Here is a 24,655-nt window from a genome sequence, read left to right as displayed (position 1 = left end):
AAAATAGGAGTCTTAACTTTTATGGGGGACAAACTTTCAACTTCTATTTTTCAAGATTACTTTCAAGTTAAAATACCAGAAAGCCAAATACAAAGTAATGAAGTACTGTATAAATATGCTAGCCATCTTATGATGTTAATTAACACTGAAGTAGTCTCATGTTTTTCCTTATCTTGGTACCTGAGGACCAAAGTTGACATTTCCCTCCTCTTCAAACCATTAGGTATGTCTCCAACCATCTCCAGAATTAGCAGACTGGGACTTCCCCAATCTACTATCGAGAACCTAGAACCAAACCAAAAAGAGGCTGCCCCGGTACTTACAGAACAAACCCAAAGTGGACAATCCACAACCGAAGGTGTAGGAATGAAAATTACCCAATGATATGACTCAATGTAACACCATAATTATGTTTTCCTTAAGGCTATTTAAAAATATATATAAAGAGCAAGGTGATTAAATACATATTAAGGTAAAGGTAGTCCCCTGTGCAAGCACCAAGTCATTACTGACCCATGGGGGGATGTCGCATCACGACATTTTCCTGGCAGACTTTTTATGGGGTGGTTTGCCATTGCCTTCCCCAGTCATCTACACTTTACCCCCAGGAAACTGGGTACTCATTTTACCGACCTCAGAAGGATGGAAGGCTGAGTCAACCTTGAGCCGGCTACCTGAACCCGGCTTCCACCAGGATCAAACTCAGGTTGTGAGCAAAGCTTGGGCTGCAGTACTGCAGTTTACCACTCTGCACCACGGGGCTCTTAAGAGATGGTGACTGGCTCAAGGTATGTGTATAATAAATACATTTTATAGTAATAAATAACCTATGAGGTGGAAGTCAGAGACAGAGAACATGTAACTGGTTCAAGGGTACCCAATGAACTTATGGATGAATGGGGATGTGGATTCAGCTCTCCCCAGGACTAGTCTGACACTCTAACCACTACACCTTGCTGTATCCCACACTTCTCAAGCTACTACCCTCCTCATGTGCAGGATTTCAAAGGAAAGTATGCCCTTGCAAATACATACTTTGAACCTCAGGGAGAGGAAAGTAATTTGGGAGGGGAGCTGGTTTAAACAGAACAAAAAAACCCTCCACACTTCTCCATTTCATACTGCTCCCTCCTGAATGTAGTATGATGGGGAAAGTAGCAAAAATCCATTCCTTTTGGACTCAACCCAACATCTTTCATAGTTTCAATTTGACAGTCTCACATCTGGATTTTTTACGGTAACAGATTCCAATTATCAAATTGCTAGAAGAAAAAGAAATACTGCATATATTAATAGTTAGGACAACAGAAATTGGAAAACAGAGACTTTAATGTATTAAAATGCAAGCTTGAGCTAGCAAATAAGATCTGATATAAATAAGAAAGCCCAGTATAACTTTAAATTTAAATAAATATTCCTGCAGGCCAGTATTGTAAAGACATTCTAGACACAGGACATCTTATTCGCATTTGCTTCTGAACCCTTCTAAATTATGCAAGATTTTAGGAAATGTTCTATCATACATAATTAGTTCACGCAGATTTCTGGCTACATCTCCAGATCTAGCTCTATGCATACCCTAGCACAACCCAACAATCAGCTGTAGCTGTACACTGAAGGCTAAGATGGGCAAAGGTGAACGATTGTCTTTAGAGGAAATTAGCCTACTATTATAGATCTGGTCATTGAGGAATCTGATAAACTTCCAAGTAACTCGAAAGTTCAACAAAACATAACTACAAAACCATCACCACAGGAAAATCCAGAACAAAATCAAGGAGGATGGCGTTGTCAGAAAGATACTGCGTTTACGTCTCACCAACTACAAGAGGAAGCAGAAGATTCATCAGCATGCACATACAAATGAAGTACCTTTGCATATTAGTTAATAAATGAAAAACCTATAGTTGAATACATCAGTCGCTCTGCTAGTTTTCCACAGACAGTCTTAAAATATCCATGTAAAAGCCTCAAGACACCTTGGAACATTATATGCCAAACTGAACTTCTTTTCAGAAAGTTGAAAGGTTTTTTATTTTTTTTAAATAAGGGAAATGTTCTTTCAGCTTTAATATAAATTCAGACACATCAGGCCTTACCTTTGAAGCCATTCTCATGAAAAGCTTATTTTGATCCTCTGCTGTTCTCATTTTTTCATTCCTGACCAAATCTGTCAGGCTCAGATTATCATCATCCTGAAAATATCTGACCCTTTCCTTATCCATGTGAGTAGCAATCTGAAAGTGAACACCAAGAAAACAAATATTAATTTGGTATGAGTGTCAAGTCTCTTTTTTAAAAAACAGTCTACAAGAAGGGCCAAACTTTGAATTTTACAGACACCCGGATTTCTGCAACAAGCCCAAAACTGATACAAAAGGGAATTCAGATTAGCTTTCTGATTTCTTGTTTATTGCACGTAACAGAATAGGTCTGTGGCCAAAGCTATTCAAGATGAGTTTAATCAGGAAAGGTACCATAAGCAGGTACTTCTGTAACTGGGCAAACAGCGCTAATCGATATTTTTGCAAAACAGACTACTGTGCAACTCTTACAACTTCAGACAAGAGTCAAAGGGAAAAGACAGAGGAACGCTGTCTCCACACCTATTGTTGGATCAGCTGTCAATCATACCAGCCACAAATTAAAGACAGGAACCAGCAAACACACCATCTTTACAACTACTGTTTGCACTGTGACCCCCCATTCTGTATTCAAAAGAATACAATTGGTTAGAGGTCAATAATTTAGAATTCAGTCTTTCCCTGTTCTTCCTCTGGAATACATTCAAAAATCAATAGGAGCCTTAAGTAAAGAACTGTGAACAGAGCTACAGTTTTCCATAATATATCACAGCATTCTAGTAGCTCTCTTACATTGTTTTTGGAATTCGTGTTACATGTTGCTCTGTTCCCACCACATACATTCCCAAAGGTCACTTAGGAACTATATTCTAATAAGCTGCAAATTAAGAATTTATACTTATGATGTAAAGACCCACCGTCTGTCTCTTCCTCCTTCCTTCCTTTGGTTGCATCGCTCCTCCTGGAGCATTCACAGGCCAGGTTCCACCTGATTTATCAGTTCTCACAAGAATCACATCATAGTCTTCTTGGGCGCCTGTTGTCTATATTAATGTTCAAAAAGAGGTTTTAAAATATAACAAAGTAAACAAATACAGGAAATATTAAAAGCACTAAAACAGATGTTTGTAATACATTCATTTTAAAAGTCCACAAATGTTTTCTAAAATACAAAGTGTGTGTATGTATTTATAAGAGAACTAATGAAAACAAGCTAACCAAAATGAAATTCTTCATGGAGACAGCTATCCCCATACAAACAGTATCCTTTAGATGTATAATCCTGCGCCTTCATTGAAGGCAAATTAATCATGGTTCCTAAATAAACCAAAATATGAACTGATAGCTTGTAGTGGTTTTGCAAACACGAATATTAGAGAACCAGGCTATGATTTGTTTTAACTTCATTTATATCCTGCCATTATACCCAACAGGGACCCAAAGTGGCTTACATCATTCTACTCTCCTCCATCTTTCCTCACAACAGCCCTGTGGGGTAGATTAGGCTGACAGTATGTGATGGATCCAAGGTCACCCAAGCAAGTATCCATGGCAGAGAAGGGAATTGAACCTGAGACGCCCAGATCCTAGTCAGTAGTGGCTAGCCACTACCCCACACTGGCTCTGAAGTATTGTGAAATATTATTAAAGCTGAAAAGGGAAAGTTAACTCTGGAGAAGGGAGGAGGAAGTATATATTCCCAGAACTGGCTTCTAATTTTTAAACCATGGTTGGCAGCGATCCAGAGTTCCTTCTGCATCAGACCTAAGCAATGAGATGTCAGGGAGTGGGGAGATTATTTTTAAATTTGTAGGGAAAAAGAAATGATAAAACAAAATTAGAGGGGCTGTGTCTAAGCTTCTTGCTTAGTAATTAGAAAGCAGCAGCTCGTTGTATTTTAATTGATTAAATTAGCTCTAATAAGGGGAATGTCATCAAAATTGGGCATATTAAAATAGACTTTGTCAAGGTTGATAAACACCTATATAAATCTCAATCTGAAGCCACTTTCAGATAAATAAACAATGTGTCTGCCTCACATCTGCTCATCCTACCCATAATGACAGCTTATCCCTGAAAGCATCAACAGAAAGCAAGAAAGTTTTGTAGTTATGAAAGCATCAGGGCTCTATGGGTTTAATTATATTCTTCAGGAAAACCTACACAAATATAATGGATAAAGGGACAAAAAGAAAAATCAAGATGTACATATTTTAATAACCAAATGATCTAGCTCCTTCTTAATTCAGCAGAGATTTTACCTTGAGAAACCTTTTTAAAACCAAACCTTTATTCTTAATTCTTTTTCCTCCACCCAAAAGGGTCCTAAAGCCATTATCTGGCCCTTTCCCAACACTGGGACAACTCCAAAGAGAGAGTACTTAATAGAAGTCCACTCCCTAAGGTGCCACAGGACTTCTGAGTTCAACCTAATGCATGAGGATTGGGCTGCAAGTGTGCAGAACTTTCCATAAGCATGGGTAAAATAGTGTTTCACAATGAGATAGCAACTATTGTCCAACAAGATCAAAACTATCTCACAATGAGACAGAAACGATTATTGCATAATGACAATTATATATGTATATGGCATTTATATATAGAGAGATAACTTAGGGATGCCATTTCCCCATTACCTGGCCAGCGGGGGTGGGGGGGAGGCACGGGAACGGGCCTCCTGGGCGCACTTCTGGGGAAGCATGCCAATGTCACTCCTGGGACTGACATCATTGCACTGCCCCGAGTGCACGCCTGTGCTTTTCAGTGGGCCCCCGCACCAGTGTGATGATGTCACTTCCCAGAAGTGACATCATTGTGCCGGCACAGGGAAGGTCATGAGGAGGATCGTGGGCCCAGCAAAATGATAAGTTTCAAGCCTCTACCTCCCACGGGAGGCAAAGGGACCTGGTAACACTAGGATGACTGCAAATTCCTTTGAATATTCAGGAAGTGCAATTTAACTGATTATAATTATAAATGCAACATGAAGTATTATTATTAATAATAAACCAGGTCTAAAATCCATCTCAATTATTTATAGAGTCCAATTAGGCAGCATTACTGACTCCTAGTAGTCACAGAATTAAGCTGCTAAAGAAAGGAATTACTCCTAACAAAATTAAACTGAACTGACAGACAAGGATTAATTTTAAATGCTACAAGCTTAATGTAAGGTTGGAAAAATCCCAGAAACCAGATTGCCTGTTGAACTAGAAATTCAAGATGGTATCTAGGAGTCTGCCAACTTCCCTTGCCCTGGTTTAATTTAAACTTTTATTTACAGACCTAAACACTGCAAAATCAATCCCTTAAAAAAGAAAACGGAAGTAGTCTCACTACTTACAAAGCTCCACTGCTCAATGCCAAACAAAAAACTGGCACAGAAAGGTAGTGTCTCTTCTTTCAGTGCAAAATGTCTCCAATCAAATTTTGTTTGCCTAATCTCTAGAGCAGGCCACACCCTTTAAAGCAGGCAGTTCCTCAAAGAGAATAAACTACTAACTGCTAAAAGGTAAACTTAATGTAATAGAACATGTAGAGTGACATTAGAATGGGCTTTTTTTCAGCAGGAACGCAGTGGAACGGAGTTCCGGCACCTCTCGTGTCTGGTGGCTCCGCCCCCCTGATCTCCAGACAGAGATCAGTTCCCCTGGAGGAAATGGCCATTTTGTAAGGGGGCCCATGTGTTTCTCCCTCATTTCCCTCTTGAGAGTCCCACCGCCTCTTTTTCCAGAAAAAAAAGCCCTGGTACACACACTGTCCTTTCGGGATGATACATTTTTGTTTTGCTTGGTTTTCAAATAAAAAGTCTACACACGTTTGTCTTCTCTGGTAACGTTCCCCAGCAATCACTTCTGCTGACAAGAAAGTGAAGTGCATCTTCTCAGGAGAAGGAATTATCCAATTTAAAGTCTTTCACTTTTGATGGACTTTTAAAACATCCCTTTAATACTTCCTATTTGACTGGAGATATATGAAAAACACCTTATAATGCTAGAAATTAAACTCCAAAATGGCAACTCTCCAGAGGTGAGACACACTCACACAGATGTAGGGTTAACTTAAGTATATTAGTAAGTATATAGGGTCAGACAACAAAAATTTGAAACTATATGCATAAATATACATGAGAAAATGCAAAGATTCAGAGTATATAAAAGGGACATATCAAGGAGACTCTTCCTTTCTCTATAAAAGTTAGGTATTTTGCTGATTTTTTTGCTGTCTATATAGAAAAGAATATGTATGCAAAACAGTAATACAAGCTAGCACTATATTATGTCAACTTCTCCACTATCAACCCAATCACTTAGTACACCTCTTTCACTTCAAAAGGAAAGAAGTACCGGGTTCTCTTTTGAGCCTGTTATCAGAAGTATAAAACAATCCTTGAATCAGCTACAAGGCTGAACATCAAGTGCAACAGAATCAATGTGCCATTAATTCAACTACACCGCTGAATAAAGTGCAAACATATCAGATGCAATGACAGCAAACCACAATTTCCAACCTGTGAGCCAAGCTTCTGAAATGTCTATTCCCTTTCACTTTCCTTCACATTCTCTCTACAGCAATTGCCTCCAGAGTGTTAATTATGGTTTTGTATTGCACATCCATCGATGCAAACAAATTTACTATGTTGCAAACCAGTTTCCTTAATAAACCAAACACTGAAACCATGTTTTCAAGTGAATGTGCAAACCACAGTTAATAGGGTTTCTACTGTGCTCCTAGTCATGGACTGCACTGATGCAACATAAAAAAACAGTTTAAAATAGGAAGCAGTGGGCAACAGCACTGAAGGGAAAAGAACTCACCCCAGGGTATCTCTCAATTTGCAAACCACTGATCTAGTCATACTACTAACACTAGAACACATTATTCGAGTTCTGGTCATCTATTTGCTTTGTATGTTGTCCAGATCACATAAATGTATAGTCTCTTTGATTTTCCAAATAGCTGATTATTGTCTATATCCTCCCAAGTGAACTGAATAATCTGAGACTGTACAGCACAGTTCTCTCTCGCCGATTAATGCACCACTTCAAAACCTTAGAAAACAAAAATCAGAGTCTCTAACGATAGCATGTTAAGTAAAATACAATCGTGATGCTGCCTCCCAAGAGAGGCAAACTGTTCCATTATTGAACAGGAGAAAATGAAAGAGCTCTCCTATAACCCACAGTTTAATTTGAAGAGTAGCCACTAGTTGACTCTGGAGCAGCTGAGCAAAAGGAGTTGACAGCAGACTGATAATTTGAGTGCGCCAACTATTAAACTGGAACTGCTGCTCAACGCTTAACAGCTAAAATAAATGATAAAAATTGCAAGAGTCCTTCCATCAAAAACGTGGGGGGTGACATAGCTGGCCACAAAGAAATGGGGAAAAAATCCATTTCTAAAAATATTGCAGAGTCAATGAGCAGATGCATATTGCATGAGCTCAAAGATGATGCAAGGCTAGACACAGTTCTCCACAGAGAGCCAAAAGAAATTAATCTAGGCATGGTATCACAAAAGTGTTATAAATGATGCATAACGTTTAGATAAAGAAACTAACTCTGATACCCTTAACAGCTAGGTTCTCAGGAATAAAATATACTATTTGCATCCACATATTTAGATCTCCTATCTACAAAAAAAGGATTCAGAACGTCTGCCTTTTTTATTATACTGAGCCGGATAAATAAACCAACAAGACCTTAAGCACTGAGTCATCATTAGAACTATTATAATTAAAGCTTATTTAAACCAAAGCTTGTCAAAAGAAAAACTAAAAAGGCGGGGACATGCCCCATGAGGGAAAGCAGTCCACAATCTAGCTGCCACCACTGTGAAGTCCCTGTCCTGGAGATCCACCTGCAGAACACTGTTAGCGAGGGCATATGGAACAGGGCTAAGTTCACGCAGAAGGAGCCAGTAGACAGCTTCATGCCTATAACTGCATAGTTGCAGATCTTAAGATCCAGTGAAGACCAAAGTCAGTGGTCAGCTGGGTAGTGGTAAATTGGTCTAGGAAAATCCAAGAAAGCTCTCGATACTAGCCTTTTAATGGTTTATTAGCAGGTTGTAGGGAAGCCTTCTCTTGCTGGGGCCCTGTATGTGGAATTCCTTTCCCAGAGATACTTGCGCACCATCAAAATTTACTTTTCTTCAGCACTAGGTTGAAACATGTTTGTGTATCCGGTGTATCTTGTAGATGGCTGTATTTGGCACTCTTTGATTAATTTGCTGGCTTTACTTTAACAGGGGGTGGGTTATTATTTTTAGTTTTTGTACTTGATTTTTTTTCTTTTTAAGAGACCTTGAAGGCTTTCTACATGTGAAAAGGCACAATATAAACTATTTTAAAAGAGAAACAAATAAACAGTGGTTGAAAAGAGAAGTTAACAACTCTGTCGTCGCAACCTATTTTTCATTTCTTGTCAAATGCTTTTTGTGATCGTATCGGCTTTCAGCAAGTTCTTCACTTCAGCTCAAGCTAATCAGCTACATCACTCATATCCAGGCTGCTAGCCAGCCAAGAATCCTGTATTATGCAAAAGAGTTTCTTCCACATTTCAAGGTGTCTTTAAAATATACATGTAAATAAGCACTGGCATAGCTGCACTTGGCAAGTATGAATTACCTCCGGACAGGGAATCATAAGTTGGTTCTTTTTAGGCCACAAATGTCACCAAGGCCTTAAGCCTGGCTGATGCAGTAAAAGGAGAACAAGTTGTTGCCCACCTAATGATTTTCACTGGCATCAGCTGTCAAGCTGCCATCAGCCAAACATACTTCAGGAATGCACATGGTACAAGCTGTGCAGTTTAATTGAAAGATCATCCGACACTCCAGATGCACTGGCTGAAAGCCAAACATCTTCATCTAACACATACAGGAATGCATCTTAATTACTCATCTTAAAACTGTGTAATTACTTTCATTAAAAAATGTTTTCTTTACATTTTGGAGACCATTGACTAATGAACCTTAGAACACCAATTAGGCACACTGTTTATACTGATGAACTCCTTTTATAATGACTTTTCAAAATCTAAAACCTTCCTAATTGCATCACGCTGATTCAAGGGATGTAACCAATTCATGCTTAATTAATCTATGCTTACGATTTTTTTCAAAATGGGCTGAAAATGTTGACTTCATACCTCCTTGCATTGGGTGTGCCTAAGAGGACAGTAACAAGATGTGCAAAAAAACTGATGTTTTCTAGGTTAAGAACTATCTTCAAGCTTCAGATTGCAAAATATCCCATGTGTAGCAGACCATTTTTGCTCAGCTTCCTATTCTGGGATATCATCATCATCATCATTATTCTTCACTGGATTTACTCTCAGCCATCTTGTGAATCAATATGAATCCAAAGGCAGAACATAAATATATTTCAATAAATGCAAGTTAGCAAGAATACTCTGACGTTCTGCTAGATGTTGTCAATGCTTAATGAAAAATGGAAATGGGACAAGCCCACCCCGAGATTTATTAGATGGGGTGCCATCCTGAGGCATTTCCCCACAATTCCTTGCTATACATCCAACACAATGTGTCCCTGTCTCAATAGTTCCCAAATTGGGCACTATGAGCGATAAGAACATTCAATTATTAAAGATCATGAGACCAAACCACCCTGTTCACAGAGAATGCTGCCCACTATATTGCTTCCTGACTTCTGTTTGGGTCCTGCGTCCTTCTAATCAGCCTTGCTGGGGTCGGTAAATCCTGCCACATTTATGGATCAGGTGTGATTGGACTGTTCAGTTACTTCTGATGCAAAACTTTGGAGAAATTACTTACTCTATTAGGAATTTGCCTACTGCATCTCAATATGAATCACTATTCTAAGCTTGCATCCTTCCAATCAGGAGGCATGCTCAGAATGACAACTCCTGAAAAAAAAAACATGCTAAACTATCCTAAGCAGAGTTACTCCAGTTTAAGCCCACTGAAATCAATGGGCTTAGACTGGAGTAACTCTGCTAGGATTTCACGGTTTTCTCCTCTTACACTCTTAGAATGTTCAGGTCACAAAAAAAATCCCTCATTAGCAGAAATTTGGAAAACACTGCCACAGCTCAATAAAAAATACTGTACCAGCAAACAGTGCTTCTCTGACACACAGACATTCTTCATTTACTATGAACAAATAAGCTAGTAAAAACACAAATCCAGGTTTACTGAAGGAACAGTACCAAATGTGTGTGTCAGATGAGATTCAACCAAAAGGACTGGCTGGTATTAGAAATTGTGATGAGCTGGAAAACATTTGCAGTGGGGGTATACAGGCCACAACCCATCTGCTACTAGATGTCTGTTCATTCAAGATACTGTATTGAGTTGCATATTTACATGCACTTATCCATTCACTAAACTCTATGATATGAAGTCTCTTGTCAACACTGACAAATATCTAACATTGCTTTTGGGGCGGTATAAATGTTCTGTTATCCTGAATTAAGGAAGCCAACAATAAAGACTACATTATTTAATGAACAATTAGGGCAGCATGTTGTAATGCTGCAGAATAATGTCACACCCATTCTGCGATCACTCCATTGGTTACCCATCAGTTACCAGGTTCAATTTAAAGTGCTAGCTATCAAAAACAACGCCCTTCATGGCCATAAACCCTCATATCTGCAGGACTGCCTCTCCTCCAATGCTCCGCCATGGCAGCTTCATTCCTTTAAGCAGGGCTTCTGCAGGAACCAGCAAGCAAATGGGCAACAACAACAACTACCTGTACACGTGGATTCTCTGTGGTGCTCCCCACTTTGTGACACAGCCTGCCTGGGAAGGCTCCCACACGTCTTGTCATCCTGCAAACTGTGGAAAACTGAATTGTTCAGGGTGGCATGTTACAAGGATAAATGACAACAGAGTGGTTCAGGAAAGAACTTTGATAATGGTCTGCGGACTATACTACTGAGTACAGTATATATTATCTGTTTGCTCCCACTGTATTGTTTTCTACTTATGTAAGACATTTTCTACATTGTTTAATAAATTATATATTCTAATATATAATCAAGTAACATATTAGAATATTTCTGCTCTGTTTCAGATTTCTGCAATCCAGTCCTATTACACTGCCTACTGGATGTCTCATCCTTCTGACTGCACTGACTTACACTGTGTAATCCGCCTTCAGTGTCAGTGAGAAAGGCGGACTATAAATCACGTAAATAAATAAATAGGCTTCAAAGGATTAGCCTAAATTCAAACAACTGCATTACTAGTTCTTCATCCACAGGAGAGCTTTGGGCAGTTTGTTAGTTACTAAGTAGGAGCAAAGGGGATATCTTCTGCTCAAGGGTAAAAATACAAAAATCTGCTAGACACAGACTCCTGGGTCACAGTTTCTAGTAGGGCCTCTCCATATAGAAGTTAGATTCATTGGCCAAGATTCATGTCTCAAGCAAACACACCACCCTAACCACCTTTAAAGCATATTTATTTTCTTGTTTTCTTTGCTGTATAGAGATGGGCACAGAACGAAAAAAACCCGAACCACGAGGTTCGTCAATTTCTACAGAACACAGAACATGAACTTAACAAACTCACCCAATTTCCGAACCAGTTCGAGGGGGCCCAGGACGGCCCCCTTCATGTTCAGAGAGCCCAAACTCGCAGGGAGTTTTCAGTAGGCTCTTCTCCAGCCATCCTCCAAGTTTCATGAAGATTGTAATACAGATCTCCAAGTTATAGAGCCCCAAAGCTGGTACCCCCAGGAAAGTCCCAAATGGAGCCATCAATGGCAATTGCCTTATGCCTCCATTTGAAGTGATGGACCCCCATTACTTACAGGCAGGCTCGGGGAGGCATCCCACTGCCTCCCAACTCGAGGCGGGGAGTCTGGCCACCCCTCCCTGCGGCACCCACTTGTGCCCACCCGCACGGCCCTAGGGGCAACCAGACATCTGCCCCCCCCCAAACCACCTCCACCAGACACTGTCCCCAGCTGGAAAGGGAATGAAAATAAAATAAAACAGTGTTTGCACTGATGGTGTGCACAGCGGAGACAGTGGAGCAACCCCATGCAGGTGTGAGTCAGAGTACCAGAGCCCCTCAAAACACCACCCAGTCACTGGCACAGGCTGCAGAGGCGCACAAAAGAAAACTAAAGGGCACTAATGGGGTGTGCAGAAAAAGGGAACACTGCACTGCACCACACAAATGCACACAGAAAAGTCAGGCTCCCTGGGGCAGGGGGACCCACAAAACAAACCAGAAGTGAGACCCTCCAATAAGCAGAGAAAGAGAGAAATAAAAGCAAATAAAATTGAAGCTCCCGGGGGGGGGCAAACCCCCAAAAACCAAACCAGAAGAGAAAGCCTCCAAAAAACAGGAGGAGAAAAATAAAAGCAAATAAAAATCTTGGTCAAGTAAGACCACAGTTGTACTCAAAGGCCTAAGACTAGGCTGGGGTGGGGGAGCTAAGACTAGGATGGGGGGGGAAGAAAGGAAAAAAGCACCCTTTCCCCAAACACCTTCCCAGTCCCCAGTAAGAAAGGCAGCAAGAGAAAAGAAAAAAGGCTTTTCAGCCCCTTTTCCAGCAGCCAGAAGTGCAAGCCAAAAATCCCTCCCAAGTTCCCAACACTACAGCCAGCAAGCTCTCCATCCTCTCCCTCTCCCACTCTGGAGAAACTGAAACCAGGAATCACAGGGCTTCCCCTATTTATGGAAAAAGCCAAGAAGACTGAATAACACAAGAGCACTCTGGTTGGCAGAAAAACCTGCCTAACATGGTTTTGGAAGGAAGAGATTGGTGTTACCATAGTGCTGAAGGCCCACCTCCTCAGTTGCCTTGGAGATTCTAACCTTCCTCCTCCTTTTCCTGGCTGGATAGGCCAGAGGGAGAGCTCTCTAGTTGGCAGGGACAGCTGCCAATCAAGCCTGGAGGCCTCAGATTTGGGGCAAGCTAAAGACTGCCACCGTTGCCTGGGCGAGGGAGTGTTTGGCGCCAAAAGTGTCCGAACCAGCAACGGAACGGTAAGAAAAGTTTGTTTGGTTCGGAAAAACGCAGTCCCACGGAACGCATGGTTCTTTGGCTACGAATCAGCCGTTCTGTACAGAATTTTGTACTGTAGTTTGTTTTGTGCCCATCTCTATTGCTGTACTTACAGTTTGCTTTCCTTGCTGAGACTCAAAGAAGATGTATGTAGCACAGAGACCCGCAGCTCTCACCCTACCCCAAGGCCCCAAAACAAAAACTGGGGACTGACTGAAAGCACTGGCAACAGGCAGAGGTTAGGGCTGCTGCCACTTCAGTGACAAACAGATCAGTTAAAAGCATGGTGAAAAGCTGAGATTGCTTTGGAGGCAATTCAAACAAAAGGTGAGGCAGAAACCTTTAAAAAAAATTTTAAATTATAGACAACTCTGATTTTGTGTGTATGAACAGCTCAGTTTATGGAAGTTATTAAAGAAGTATTGCCTGCTAATATGTCTCAATATAACTTTCTGAAGAACCACATGTACCTTCTTCATAATGGCACTAGGTACTGGCTGAATGCCTTATGATGATTTATGATGATTTTTGTGATGATGATTATGATGCCTTATGATGATTTTTATGATGATTTAGTTCCAGTAACTCTCTGGCAGGCATAAAGATTCATACAATAATCTGCATTCTTCCTAATACATCTTCGTCAACTTGTCAGATTTTGTATTTTACCAGCTTTATTATGCATTTAGTTAAACTTGCAGATATAGCTCATTTGCAGTTGCTTCTTTCATTTCAATCAGCTTTCTTCACCCATGCCTCTAACATGACAGTTTATCTTTTTTTGATTTATGGTACATATTATTTAAATCAAGTATATCTTGTGGTGCTGAAGTCAACTGTGCGTGTTTGGTAAGATGTTTAATTTTATTGTGGCTCCTGTTCCTTCCTACCAACCAACAAAGGGTATTTAAACACAAAACGCAGTAATTAGGGCATTATTTGGACCGGAAATTGCGCTGGAATAATTGCCTCTTCTACTCTTGGCTCCTGCATTAGCAATGAGAAAGTCATTTATTGCCTCGAAATTAAACATCCACATAAATGTTCCAAGGTGACCTTTCACCCAGCCAATGTGAACGTAACAAATGTCCTATTATTTTGTTGGCTGCATTTGAAGTTTCCAAAAGTACAAGTTTGATGACCCAGTTTGGGCTGGAAGATGCCAGATAAAAACAGATTGTTCCCTTACAAGAATGCAAGTGGGATGAAGAACCGAGGCCTCTTTCTTGTGAGTAGGGTTGCCAACAGGCCTGGAGAAAAAGCCTTTAATAAAGGCTTAATGTGTGGAGATAGGCAGCTGAAGTTTTTCTTAACTTCATCTAGCAAGTAACATCTCATTAAGCCTCTGTTAAAGGGGCGACCCTCTTCATGAGTGAATTTCTCCCTCTCACTTCAACCAACCTGCACTGACACTAACCACAGTCATGGTTAACCAGATGACCTACCAAGTCAGGTTTAGAAGCTACTTAAAATATACCAGCCAGCCTGAACCACGATTAACAATAGTGCTGGACTACCGCTGAAGAGGGGGAATTCATTTCAAGGAGAAATGTGCAATCCTGTCGTTAAGAGATCAGCCCTGATACATCTGCAGCAATTCTTCCATTTCATTTGGAGATGGAGACAGAGAAAGAACAAGTATTGGAGGTTATTTTGAAACTGTCATTCAGCTTCGTGACATACAATTGTACTCATTCCCTGCATTAATTTGATTTTATAATTCCTATCAAAATTCTGTACTTGCCTGGAGCAGCATAAGATTTCTTGCTGCACTTAAGTTATTTGCAGAGCAGAAAGTAATTTTCTGATGCCGCTGTATATAGTAGAATGCAAAGAGGAGGATATTCTTTTCCTCTAATCTTTTGATACGTACCCATAATTTTACCGAAGCACTGTCAATAGCACAATACATTCGCTAATCCTCTTAAGATCCCAGGGTGAATACTTTCTGAATCACCTATTAAGTGTATTGAGCTTTCTTATTTTCAAATATGCACCTCACTATTTTTAAAAGAATAAGCTCACATAAATGCATAAAAAATATTAACAATATAAAATATTCTCTTCGGGATTCCAATTTAACTTTTCCTGAAGTGCTTTCATTCAATTAATTTCCTTCTTACCGCTTATACATCATTGTTAAAGAACTGTCTAGAACGATCACACAGGAATCAAGAGAACTGCTCTCATTACTTGCATACTGATTAAAAATGAATGACCGGATTACTTAAAACTATAGTTAACCATTTTTAAAAAAAAAAATCTGTCCAACTCTAAGCTAAAAAACAATTATTAGTAAACTAGCATCTTATAATTTTCTGCAATAAAAATCTAGAGTTTTTGAGAGAAGAACTAAAAGGCCAAAGCCCTCTTTAGCATTGCTTTATTTTAGGCAGACATGACCAACACCTTTCCCTTTAAAATACTAGAAAGCCATCAAAACTGTTGCCATTGCTTATAATCTTATACCAACAGTAATGTTTGAAGTCCTCCTAGCGACAAGCTTTTAACCTAATTTTAATTGACCACTAGCCTTTTAAGTGATTTACATAAATTTGCATATATATAAAACTTCAAAATAAGTGCTTTTTCAAGTAATGAAAATTAAGTGTACATTTTTATAAGCAAAAGCCAATAGTGAGAATTAAACATCCCAACAAAAATAGTTTCCAAAGGTAAGTAAGTGTCTTCTTAGTTCTCAGTCACACTCCCCTCCATTAATTTTGCACCAAACTTTCCACACCATTAATTTTGCCTCCTCTAATCAACTAGAATTTGTGTTGATTAACACTGCCATCCTAAGAACTCTTTACTGGGAGTAAAACCCACTGAAAAGACCTTAGCAGGATTCTAAGTAGACCTGCCTGGGATCACATTGTTAATCTACCAATTAAAGTTACTCTTCCAGCCTTGCTACCTAAATACATTCTTGTGTTCATTTCACCCTTTCCTGCATTTATATAACAAAATTAAAAGAAAGCGTGATCCAGTGAAGCGTAGTGGTTAGAGTGTCAGAGTAGGAGTGTATGTGAGTTATGTGCCGTCAAGTCGTCTCTGACCTAAGGTGACCCTGTGAATGAAAGAGCTCTAAAACGTCCTATCTTTAACAGACTTGCTCAGATCCTGCAACTGGAGGACGTGGCTTCTTTTATTGAGTCAAGCCATCTCGTTTTAGGTCTTCCTCTTTTCCTGCTGCCTTCCACTTTTCCTAGCATTATTGACTTTTCCAGAGAATCTTGTCTTCTCATGATGTGACCAAAATACAATAGCCTTAGTCTCTTGTCATTTTAGCTTCTAAGGAGAATTCAGGCTTGATTTGATCTAGTACCCACTTATTTGTCTTTTGGGCTGTCCATGGTATCTGCAAAAATTTCCTCCACCACCACATTTCAAATGAATCAATTTTCTTTCTGTCAGCTTTTTTTACTGTCCGACTTTCACATCCATACATGGCAATGAGGAATACCATAGTTTGGATCTTGGTTCCCAGAGAGACATCTTCATCTTTAAGAATCTTTTCTAGTTCCTTCACAGCTGCTCTTCCAAGGCTCTTATCTTCTTCTGATTTCTTCACTGCAGTCTCCCTGTTGGTTGATGATTGAGCCAAGGAATAGAAAATCTTGAACAACTTCAATTTCCTCATTGTAAACTTTAAAACTGTGTAATTCCTCAGTAGTCATTACTTTTGTATTCTTGATGTTCAGTTGTAATCCTGCTTTGGCGCTTTTTCCTTTAACCTTCATCAGTAGTCGTTTCAAGTCTTCACTATTTTCTGCTAGTAATGTGGTGTCATCTGCGTATCTCAAATTGTTAATGTTCCTCCCCCCAATTTTCACTCCACCTTCCTCTAGATCAAATCCAGCTTTCCTTATGAAATACTCTGCATAGAGGTTGAACAGATAGGGAGGTAATAAGGATCCTTGTCTGACACTCTTGCCAACTGGAAACCATTCCATTTCCCCATATTCTGTCCTGACAGTAGCCTCTTGTCCAGAGTACAGGTTGTGCATCAAAACAATCAGATGTTGTGGCACCCCCATTTCTTTTAAGACTCTCCATAGCTTTTCATGATCCACACATCTGCCAGGATCTGGAAGACCCAGGCTTAAAATCTCCACTCTGTCATGGCTGACCTTGGGCCACGCACTCTCAGCCTAACCTACCTCACAGGGCTATTGTTTTAGGTGGGTAGCCACAGTCTGTAGAATAGCAGAATTTGAGTCCAGCAGCACCTTAGAGATCCACAAGAATTTCAGCGCTGTTGTTGTGAGAATAAAAAGTGAGGATAAAAGAGAAGAAAATTATGCGAGCCACCTTGGGTCCCACTGGGGAGAAAGATGGAGTATAAATGAAATAAATAATAAACACTAAAATAATCTTGCTGAATCCTTCGCCAGTGTAACTGAGCTATTTATTAACATGATTTTGATCATGCCTTTCTGCCCCAACAGAGCCAGCAAGGCAGCCAATAGATTACTTTTTAGGTATAAGCTTTCGAGAATCACAGTTCTCTTCATCAGATGCATGGAGGGCAAGAAGAAACTGGTCAGATTTCTTCTTGCCCTCCATGCATCTGACGAAGAGAACTGTGATTCTCGAAAGCTTATGCTACAATAAAGTTGGTTAGTCTTAAAGGTGCTACTGGACTCTTTTTGATTTTGCTACTACAGACTAACACAGCTAACTCCTCTGCATCTTTTTAGGTATGTGACTCTGGATTCTAAACTGGGAACCTCATGGCCTGTGGCTGGGATTTTGTCTTAGCAAGCTACCTGGGACTGCATTTGCTCAGAGCCTGAATGGATATGTGGGACGTACATCAGTTCCTGCAAGTGGCATACGGTTGAAAGCTTGAATTTGACCAGGCTTGTCATTTTTACCTGTCCCCTACTGCGTTTATCCTTTTTTAGTTTTGCCAGCTTTAGTTCTATCAGCTCAGAGGCTTTGAGCTCCAGAGCACCAGCTCCTAATCTAGACTTTGTACATTTATCCACAGTCCCAGTCTGGTCCTCACATGGACTCATATTTTGCTTAGGCACTCAGTTACGTTTACAATCCATAGTCAATTATGCTACCTATTTGGATTGCTAGCAAGTCTGATAGCTTCTTAAACTGAAGTATTTGTTTGCTGAAAAGTCATAACAGTTCTGCTAGAAAAAGCATTTCTCGCAGATATTTTGTGAGTTTACAAACTCTTTAGACATCTGAAAATGACTCGAGTTCCATGACAACTTGCATTAGTACCTTATTTTTAAAAAAGTAGATGACAATTGGAGTTGGCTATGAAAAACATATTCCAAACTGGGCAAAAAAAAATAAAATATATCAGCAATCAACCAAGCTGGGCCCACAACCTTCTTGAAAATACAGCATGATGATTATTGCTTGAGTCCCTCTTTAACACTGGCATCCACCAACAACAATTCAGCACAAGAAAAAAACCGCAAGCAGAATTTGAAGGAAGATGGATGTTAGAGCAAGAAACAATTTGTGAGAAGATGCAGAATGCCCAACTGCCCAATAAATTGGATTTCTGGTAGATTCCATCACGTATGCTCTGGACATGCTGATGAGGAAGTTAGTTACAGTTGGAAACTCAGACAGAAATGACAACAGATGTCTCATTGCTCCCAATGCAATCAGTCTAAAGGAACGCTTTTCAGAGAACAGAAACCAACAGAACAGAAATCTGCTTGCTGTATCACAAACTGGGTTTTAACACCAGCCTGGCACAATCTAAATTCAGATTCTCTGAATTCTTCATTCGTGGACAGATTATGAGTATTTTGCCATCCAGTCACCCTAATTCACATACACACGTGAAACTGCCTTCACAGACCATTTATCAAGGTCAGTATTGTCTACTCTTCACTGTAAGGAGCTCTCCGGGGTTTCAGGTCATGGTCCTGACATTACCTACTGACCTGGTTCTTTTAATGAGAAAAACTGGGGATTGAACCATGGGCCTTCTGCATTCCAAGTGGATGCCCTACCACCAAGCCATGGACCCTCCCCAAATTCACAGTGTAGAGTCCTATTTAAGAGACGTGTACATCACATTTTTCTTGCACTCAGATGGTTCACAACTGTCCAGCAATGCCATCCTCCCTTCACCCCCCTCAAGCACTGCTGCAACAGGCACTGTCCCCAGGAGCTGGAGCACCTCCTCCGTTGGCACCTAGTCATGGGAGCCTCCGCAGAGCCCCAGTCCACTTTCCCTATTGGAACATGAGCTGCTGGTGCCCATGCACAATCCTGGGCAACAATACCCAGCCGTGCAGCCAATTCACCTTCCTCCTGCAGTGGCACAGGTGGGTCAACTTCAGCCAGGCCCACAGGAAGGTGTTGGCAGCCCAGGCACAGTGAGCACAAGCCCCAGGCCACAGAGGGAGCCACTGGAGAAGCTTCAGAAGCAGCAGGGGCAAACCACATAGAGAGCAGAGGAAACACCCCACCCTGTGCTGAGATGGAGTAGAAGGGGCCAAGAAACTGCAGAATTTACCAAGCCCTCCCCTTGGATAGGCCAGGAAAAGGGCCACTCAGGAGGCTGGGTGGGGATTGAGAGGAAATCCAGGGAGGCAGAAAGGGGGAAGCCTTTAAAAGCAGGTTCCTGAGAGGGCTGAGGAGGAAGCACAGGGAGAGGCAGCTGGTACATGCTTTCACGAGGGGTGTGCAATTTGCTATTTGTACTGAATATATATCCAGATAATGCCTTATTGGGATTATCCAGATATACCGAATAACTTTAGAGAATCCTGAACATATCTGGGAATTCCAAATACCTTAATTCCAGCTACATCCAAATACATTTGGGTTTATTCAGCAAATGCAATTCCAGACATTTTAAAGCTGGCTGCTTCTGCAAGCTCCTTTTTCTTCTTTCTAAGGCTTTCCACGCACACGCACACCCCAGGGGAGGAGGAAGTGAGGCAGGAGGGAGGGAGACTGTGTGAACGAGTCCCCACCTTTGCAGGCTTCCCAAGATTCTCTGATTTGAGGTTGTTTCTGTTGGAATTGCAATAATGTTTTTGCTTCAGTTTTGTTCTGCTGAGATTTTCTGGTTTGACTATGGGTTTTGGGGACACTCTGGTTTGACATTGGTTCTGGTGAGACTCTGGTTTGATGTTGGCTCCATTGCATCAATGAGGTTCTGGTGGGCTTTCCTTGCTTACTATATATGCTAAGATTTAATCTAAATGGTAGAAATAAATGTCATGACTATTTTTCTCCAATGACCGGACCCGTTTGTTTTGTTCTACCTTGTCTCTGCCCTTCTGAGGCCTGAGGACACCTGTCCTGGGAAGCCAACAGCACCACAGACAACCAGAGAGGGGTGGCAGTGGAAGGAGAGCCTCAAACAACAGGAGAGAATGCTACAAATCAATAACATTTATTGTTAGAACCAATCAGAAATTAAAACCAAAATATTTCTTTACTAAAGTGATTAAATTATGGAATTCCCTATCACAGGATTAAGTGATCGCTGCTAACATAGATGGTTTTTCAAGGGGATTAGACAGAATCATAGAGGATAGATCCTTCAGCAGTTATTAGCTCATTTTTAGTACAGGACTAAGCACAGTGTCTAATTGCTGGCACTGAAGCTTACAGGATGAGTGTTTTGAGCATATGACCAAAGAGAACCCCCACTAGCAAACATCTGAATGCTAGTTCTAGGAGACAACATCAAGGGATGGCCTCATCCCCTGTGTTCTGTCGCTGGCCCTCCAGGGAAACTGGCCACTGTGGGGAAGAGGATGCTGGACGAGATGGACCATTGGTGTCATCCAGCAGGGCCCTTATGTACAAGCAACAGGTGCTGATACATCTGTCACTCCACTCCATTCGCAGACTGAATGGCTGCTTGAATGTCTTACAGCCTTTACAGAAGCTGGATAACAAAGCTGTCTCTCTTACCTCTATGGGAGGTACTACTTGAACTGGCACAATATATGGCTTGATTCATCCAAATGTTGTCCATCTGGTATTACCCACACAACCATTAATGGATGGACAGTCACACATCAGCAGCCTATTAGCCCCAAATGTTCTTCCTTTACACAACATAAAATAAATGTGAGCGGGGTGGGAGTATTAGTCAAAATAAACTGTGACCGCTCGATATATATAGATAAAGTCATCTTATTACAGAGGCCTTTACTAACATAACCTAGGGCAAGATTCTTCTTTATTTTACTGTCAGCCCCACTGAACTGAGGCACAATTAAGTCCAGCACAGTCCTTGAAAGCAAAAATTGATTTTTCTGCTAATCTTATAGCTCAGAGCTAACTATATTACAATTAGGATGATGATTTATAGATACTAGTCTACACAGAGTTAAGGTGTGATGCAAAAACACCAGATATTGACATAATTAGAGAAGTGAATGCTGGGAAGCTAATAAAAGTGTCCTGGATTGCCAATTATTTCCTCTCTACTCTGGTATTGTTTTTTTCAGAGCTTCTCATTATTGACTTCCTGTTTACCCTTGGCCACATCTTCATCTGAGTTGGTTCACGCTCTTTATGCTTATTAGAAGATCTGAGTTTAGAATGCAGCAGAACACTAAAAAATTCTCATGTGCCTTACCAACAAAGCGAGGTATTTAAGGTATCGCCTATTCTGAAACTACCAGAAATCTTGTTATTATCAGTTATTAGGAAAGGCCAAGACAACACAAAAGTCTATGCTTCTAAACATATACCAAATGTACTAAAGAAACAGACACAAATTACTAAAAAGAACTAACCAAAATCCCAAAAAGACATCCCTATCAACTACCATCATTTAAAAGAAAAACCCACCATCAGTATTGGCAATTAATCTATAATCAGATGCTTAAAATAAAAAAAGAAACCCCCAAAACTTTTCCCATCACGACTGCATCAGTAGTGGGGCACTTCCAATTGCTTTGAGGCATCCTGGACCCCAGATATGACTCTCAGGAAAACATGAGATTTGTAGTATACTGTGAACCTTTGTTTATTGCACACAAAAACTGTGCATGTCTGGGTGGGTCTGACTTGGATGACACAAGTATAGTATCTTTGTTGCCCTATATATGAATTGGTTACTGTGACATCTTGCATTATCCTGGTTTGACCACAGATTATGGTATCGCTGACAGCATGATGGTGAAAATTAAAGGAAGTAGGCTGCCACCTACCCAGTTTTAGATTACCAACCAAAAAATGGTTTCCATCAGTAGAGGAAGACATGAGACAGAGTATAAAGAATTGGGCAACTAATTCTGGAAGCCTGGGTGGTACTTGCCCTTGAACGTGGAAAGCTGCTTTGCAAACAGGGGAGGTTCAAAGCTCTTTGTGATAGGACAAGATGGATCTGCAGCAACAAAGACTATCACTGACTTAGCCCAAGCCCTTCCATAAGCCCATGGGCACAGGGCGATTGATTATGCTGCTGTAGCAGCAAGAAGCTTTCTGCTGCATTCTGGCTCAAAAGCAAAAAAATAAATAAATCAGGATATATAGTTCATCAAGAGGAGGTGCCAGAAGCCATGCCTACTGATTTGGCTACCACCAATGAGAGTTAATTTGAGGTTCAGGGCAGGGTTTGTATATCAGAGCATGGGAGCTTGCATAGGGATAGAAACAGGGGAGTAACACACCCTGCTGGATTCCAGTTTGACTTGGGAAGCCCATGGGTCTCTGTCTGATCTGCTCCCAGCATCAAAAAAGTGGCAGGATATGATGGGTGGGGCTGGCAGTAATCAATGGTACATGCTGTACACTTGGTAATACAAGGTCACTGCATTCTAATATTGACAATACACCTTTTTAATTAGCATGAACAGCTCATTGGATGAAATCTTTTTGAAAATGTGGTTTCTGGTCTATGCATATTCTTCATGCTGCACTTTAATCTTTGAGCTCCCATATAGGGGTGGGCACCAAAAACTTTTTGGGTGATCTGGATTTGGGTTTCAGGGATCCCCAAAAAACTGAGAATCTCTGAAATCCAAGTCAATTTCTCTAATCTTTTTAGAGAAACTCAAATGTATCCAGCCATTATTCTCTATGAGGACTAATGGCAGAAACTATCCAGGGGCTGGGTTGGGGGGGGTCATTTTTCAAGCAAACTCCACCAAATTTCCAGGAACGTACTCCTTCACTAAATACCATCACCACCACCACCCCAAATTTCAGGAAGATTGAGCTCTGGTGTCCAATTCTATAGGCCCCTGAACGAGCTGCCCTGAGCCACTCTTCATTGTTTCCTATGAGGGAAACATTTTCAAGGCTTTCCAGGCAAAGGGAAGCCTTAAGCAAAGGCAACCCCTGTCCAAAAGTAAGTCCCAAATACAAGTCCTCCCAATGCAAGCTGAACCAACAAAGCCCAACAAAACCAAAATGAAGCAGGGGACCCAATGTCAAACCAGAGAGCCCCCCCCCCCAACTGAAGCAAAATGGAGAAATTTGCTGGAGTTGTGCAGTTTAAAAGGCTGCTTCTGGTGGCTTGACGGGCTCTTTTGGAGCTCGGGCAGGGGTGGAGGGGCAAGATGGGATGGGAATCCATTCTGCCTGTCCCCTGCCAGCTTTGAGCCACTCTCCTCCTGCCCGCCAGCCTTGCGCAGCTCTCCTGCCATGACGCCGAGCTTGCCTTCACTTTACAAAGTGGAGGAGAGCCCTGTGTTGCCTGCCGCCTTCTTGCTGCACCTCTGCTGTGGCTGCCTCTGTGGACAAATAATCTGACCCATCGGAGTCCAGATTCCTGGATCTGATCCAGGATTCTCCAATGTGATCCAGCATAGCCAGATTATGTTCAGCATAAATCCTGCTATTTAGCTGGATCACGAATCCTGGATCACACACCCCTAGTCCCATAAGGCCTCTGCAGTGCAACCTCCCTCCCTTTGCCTTCAACCTCCAACACAGAAGCCACTTCAGTTCATTCAGACAAAGTACATGAAACTGCACTCCTCTCTTGTAGCCCCTCTCCCTTCCTCCCCGCTCCTCTATCTACATTTAGATAATAAGCTACTCAGGGCAGAGAGCTGTCTTTTGGGTTTTGCTGCTCTGCAAGGTTCCATTTACCCTGAACATGTAGCAGGGATAATACATGTACTCCCAGACACAAGTAATGTAAACTCACAAAAAAACCACCCTGCTATAATATTTACTGTACTGAACTGTGTCTTTTTAAAAATTCCATTCACAAGGCAGTATACAGCATGAGTCCTGTTTTGAAAGTACTGTCTACCAACGTTCAGTAAGTATATTTGAAAGTCTCTTTGCTCTCGGTGCTGTGTGTTGGTTTTGTTTTAATACTCAAGACAATTATTGCTTCCTTACCTCCTCCTCAGCCTTTCTAGCTGGAATCTGTCCTCTGCTTTCTTTTAGCTTACGCGCATTGTCAAGCTGGTTCTGAAGCTTTGCGGCCAAATCCTTTGGACAGAAGAAAAACACTGAAGTTAGCCATACTAGCTTTTTCTTACAAGCACAAGAAATGCATCTTATGTTAAGGTATGTTCTCTCAGTGGTCCACGTTTTAAAGATCACCTTACAAACCTATGAGGTCAATACCCTGTAAACAAATCAT

The 24,655-nt window shown here is 41.0% G+C and overlaps 1 protein-coding gene across 2 annotated transcripts in view; it reads right to left on the bottom strand.

The window, feature by feature from the left end:
- The window catches only part of CWF19L2 (CWF19 like cell cycle control factor 2), a 130,328-nt gene that overhangs the window by 48,522 nt on the left and 57,151 nt on the right, over positions 1–24,655 (bottom strand). For both annotated transcript variants that reach the window (XM_054973362.1, XM_054973361.1), the window contains exons 10-12: positions 24,409–24,501; positions 3,002–3,127; positions 2,100–2,237 (exon numbers count right to left, since the gene is read on the bottom strand). In XM_054973362.1, coding sequence (XP_054829337.1) covers positions 2,100–2,237; positions 3,002–3,127; positions 24,409–24,501 — 357 coding nt within the window. The remainder of the gene's footprint in view (positions 1–2,099; positions 2,238–3,001; positions 3,128–24,408; positions 24,502–24,655) is intronic.

The sequence above is a fragment of the Eublepharis macularius genome, chromosome 3 (assembly GCF_028583425.1).
Source record: "Eublepharis macularius isolate TG4126 chromosome 3, MPM_Emac_v1.0, whole genome shotgun sequence".
Lineage (NCBI taxonomy): Eukaryota > Metazoa > Chordata > Lepidosauria > Squamata > Eublepharidae > Eublepharis > Eublepharis macularius.
The sequence above is the reverse complement of the archived record's forward strand: the minus strand, read 5'-3'. Positions and strand labels throughout refer to the sequence as shown.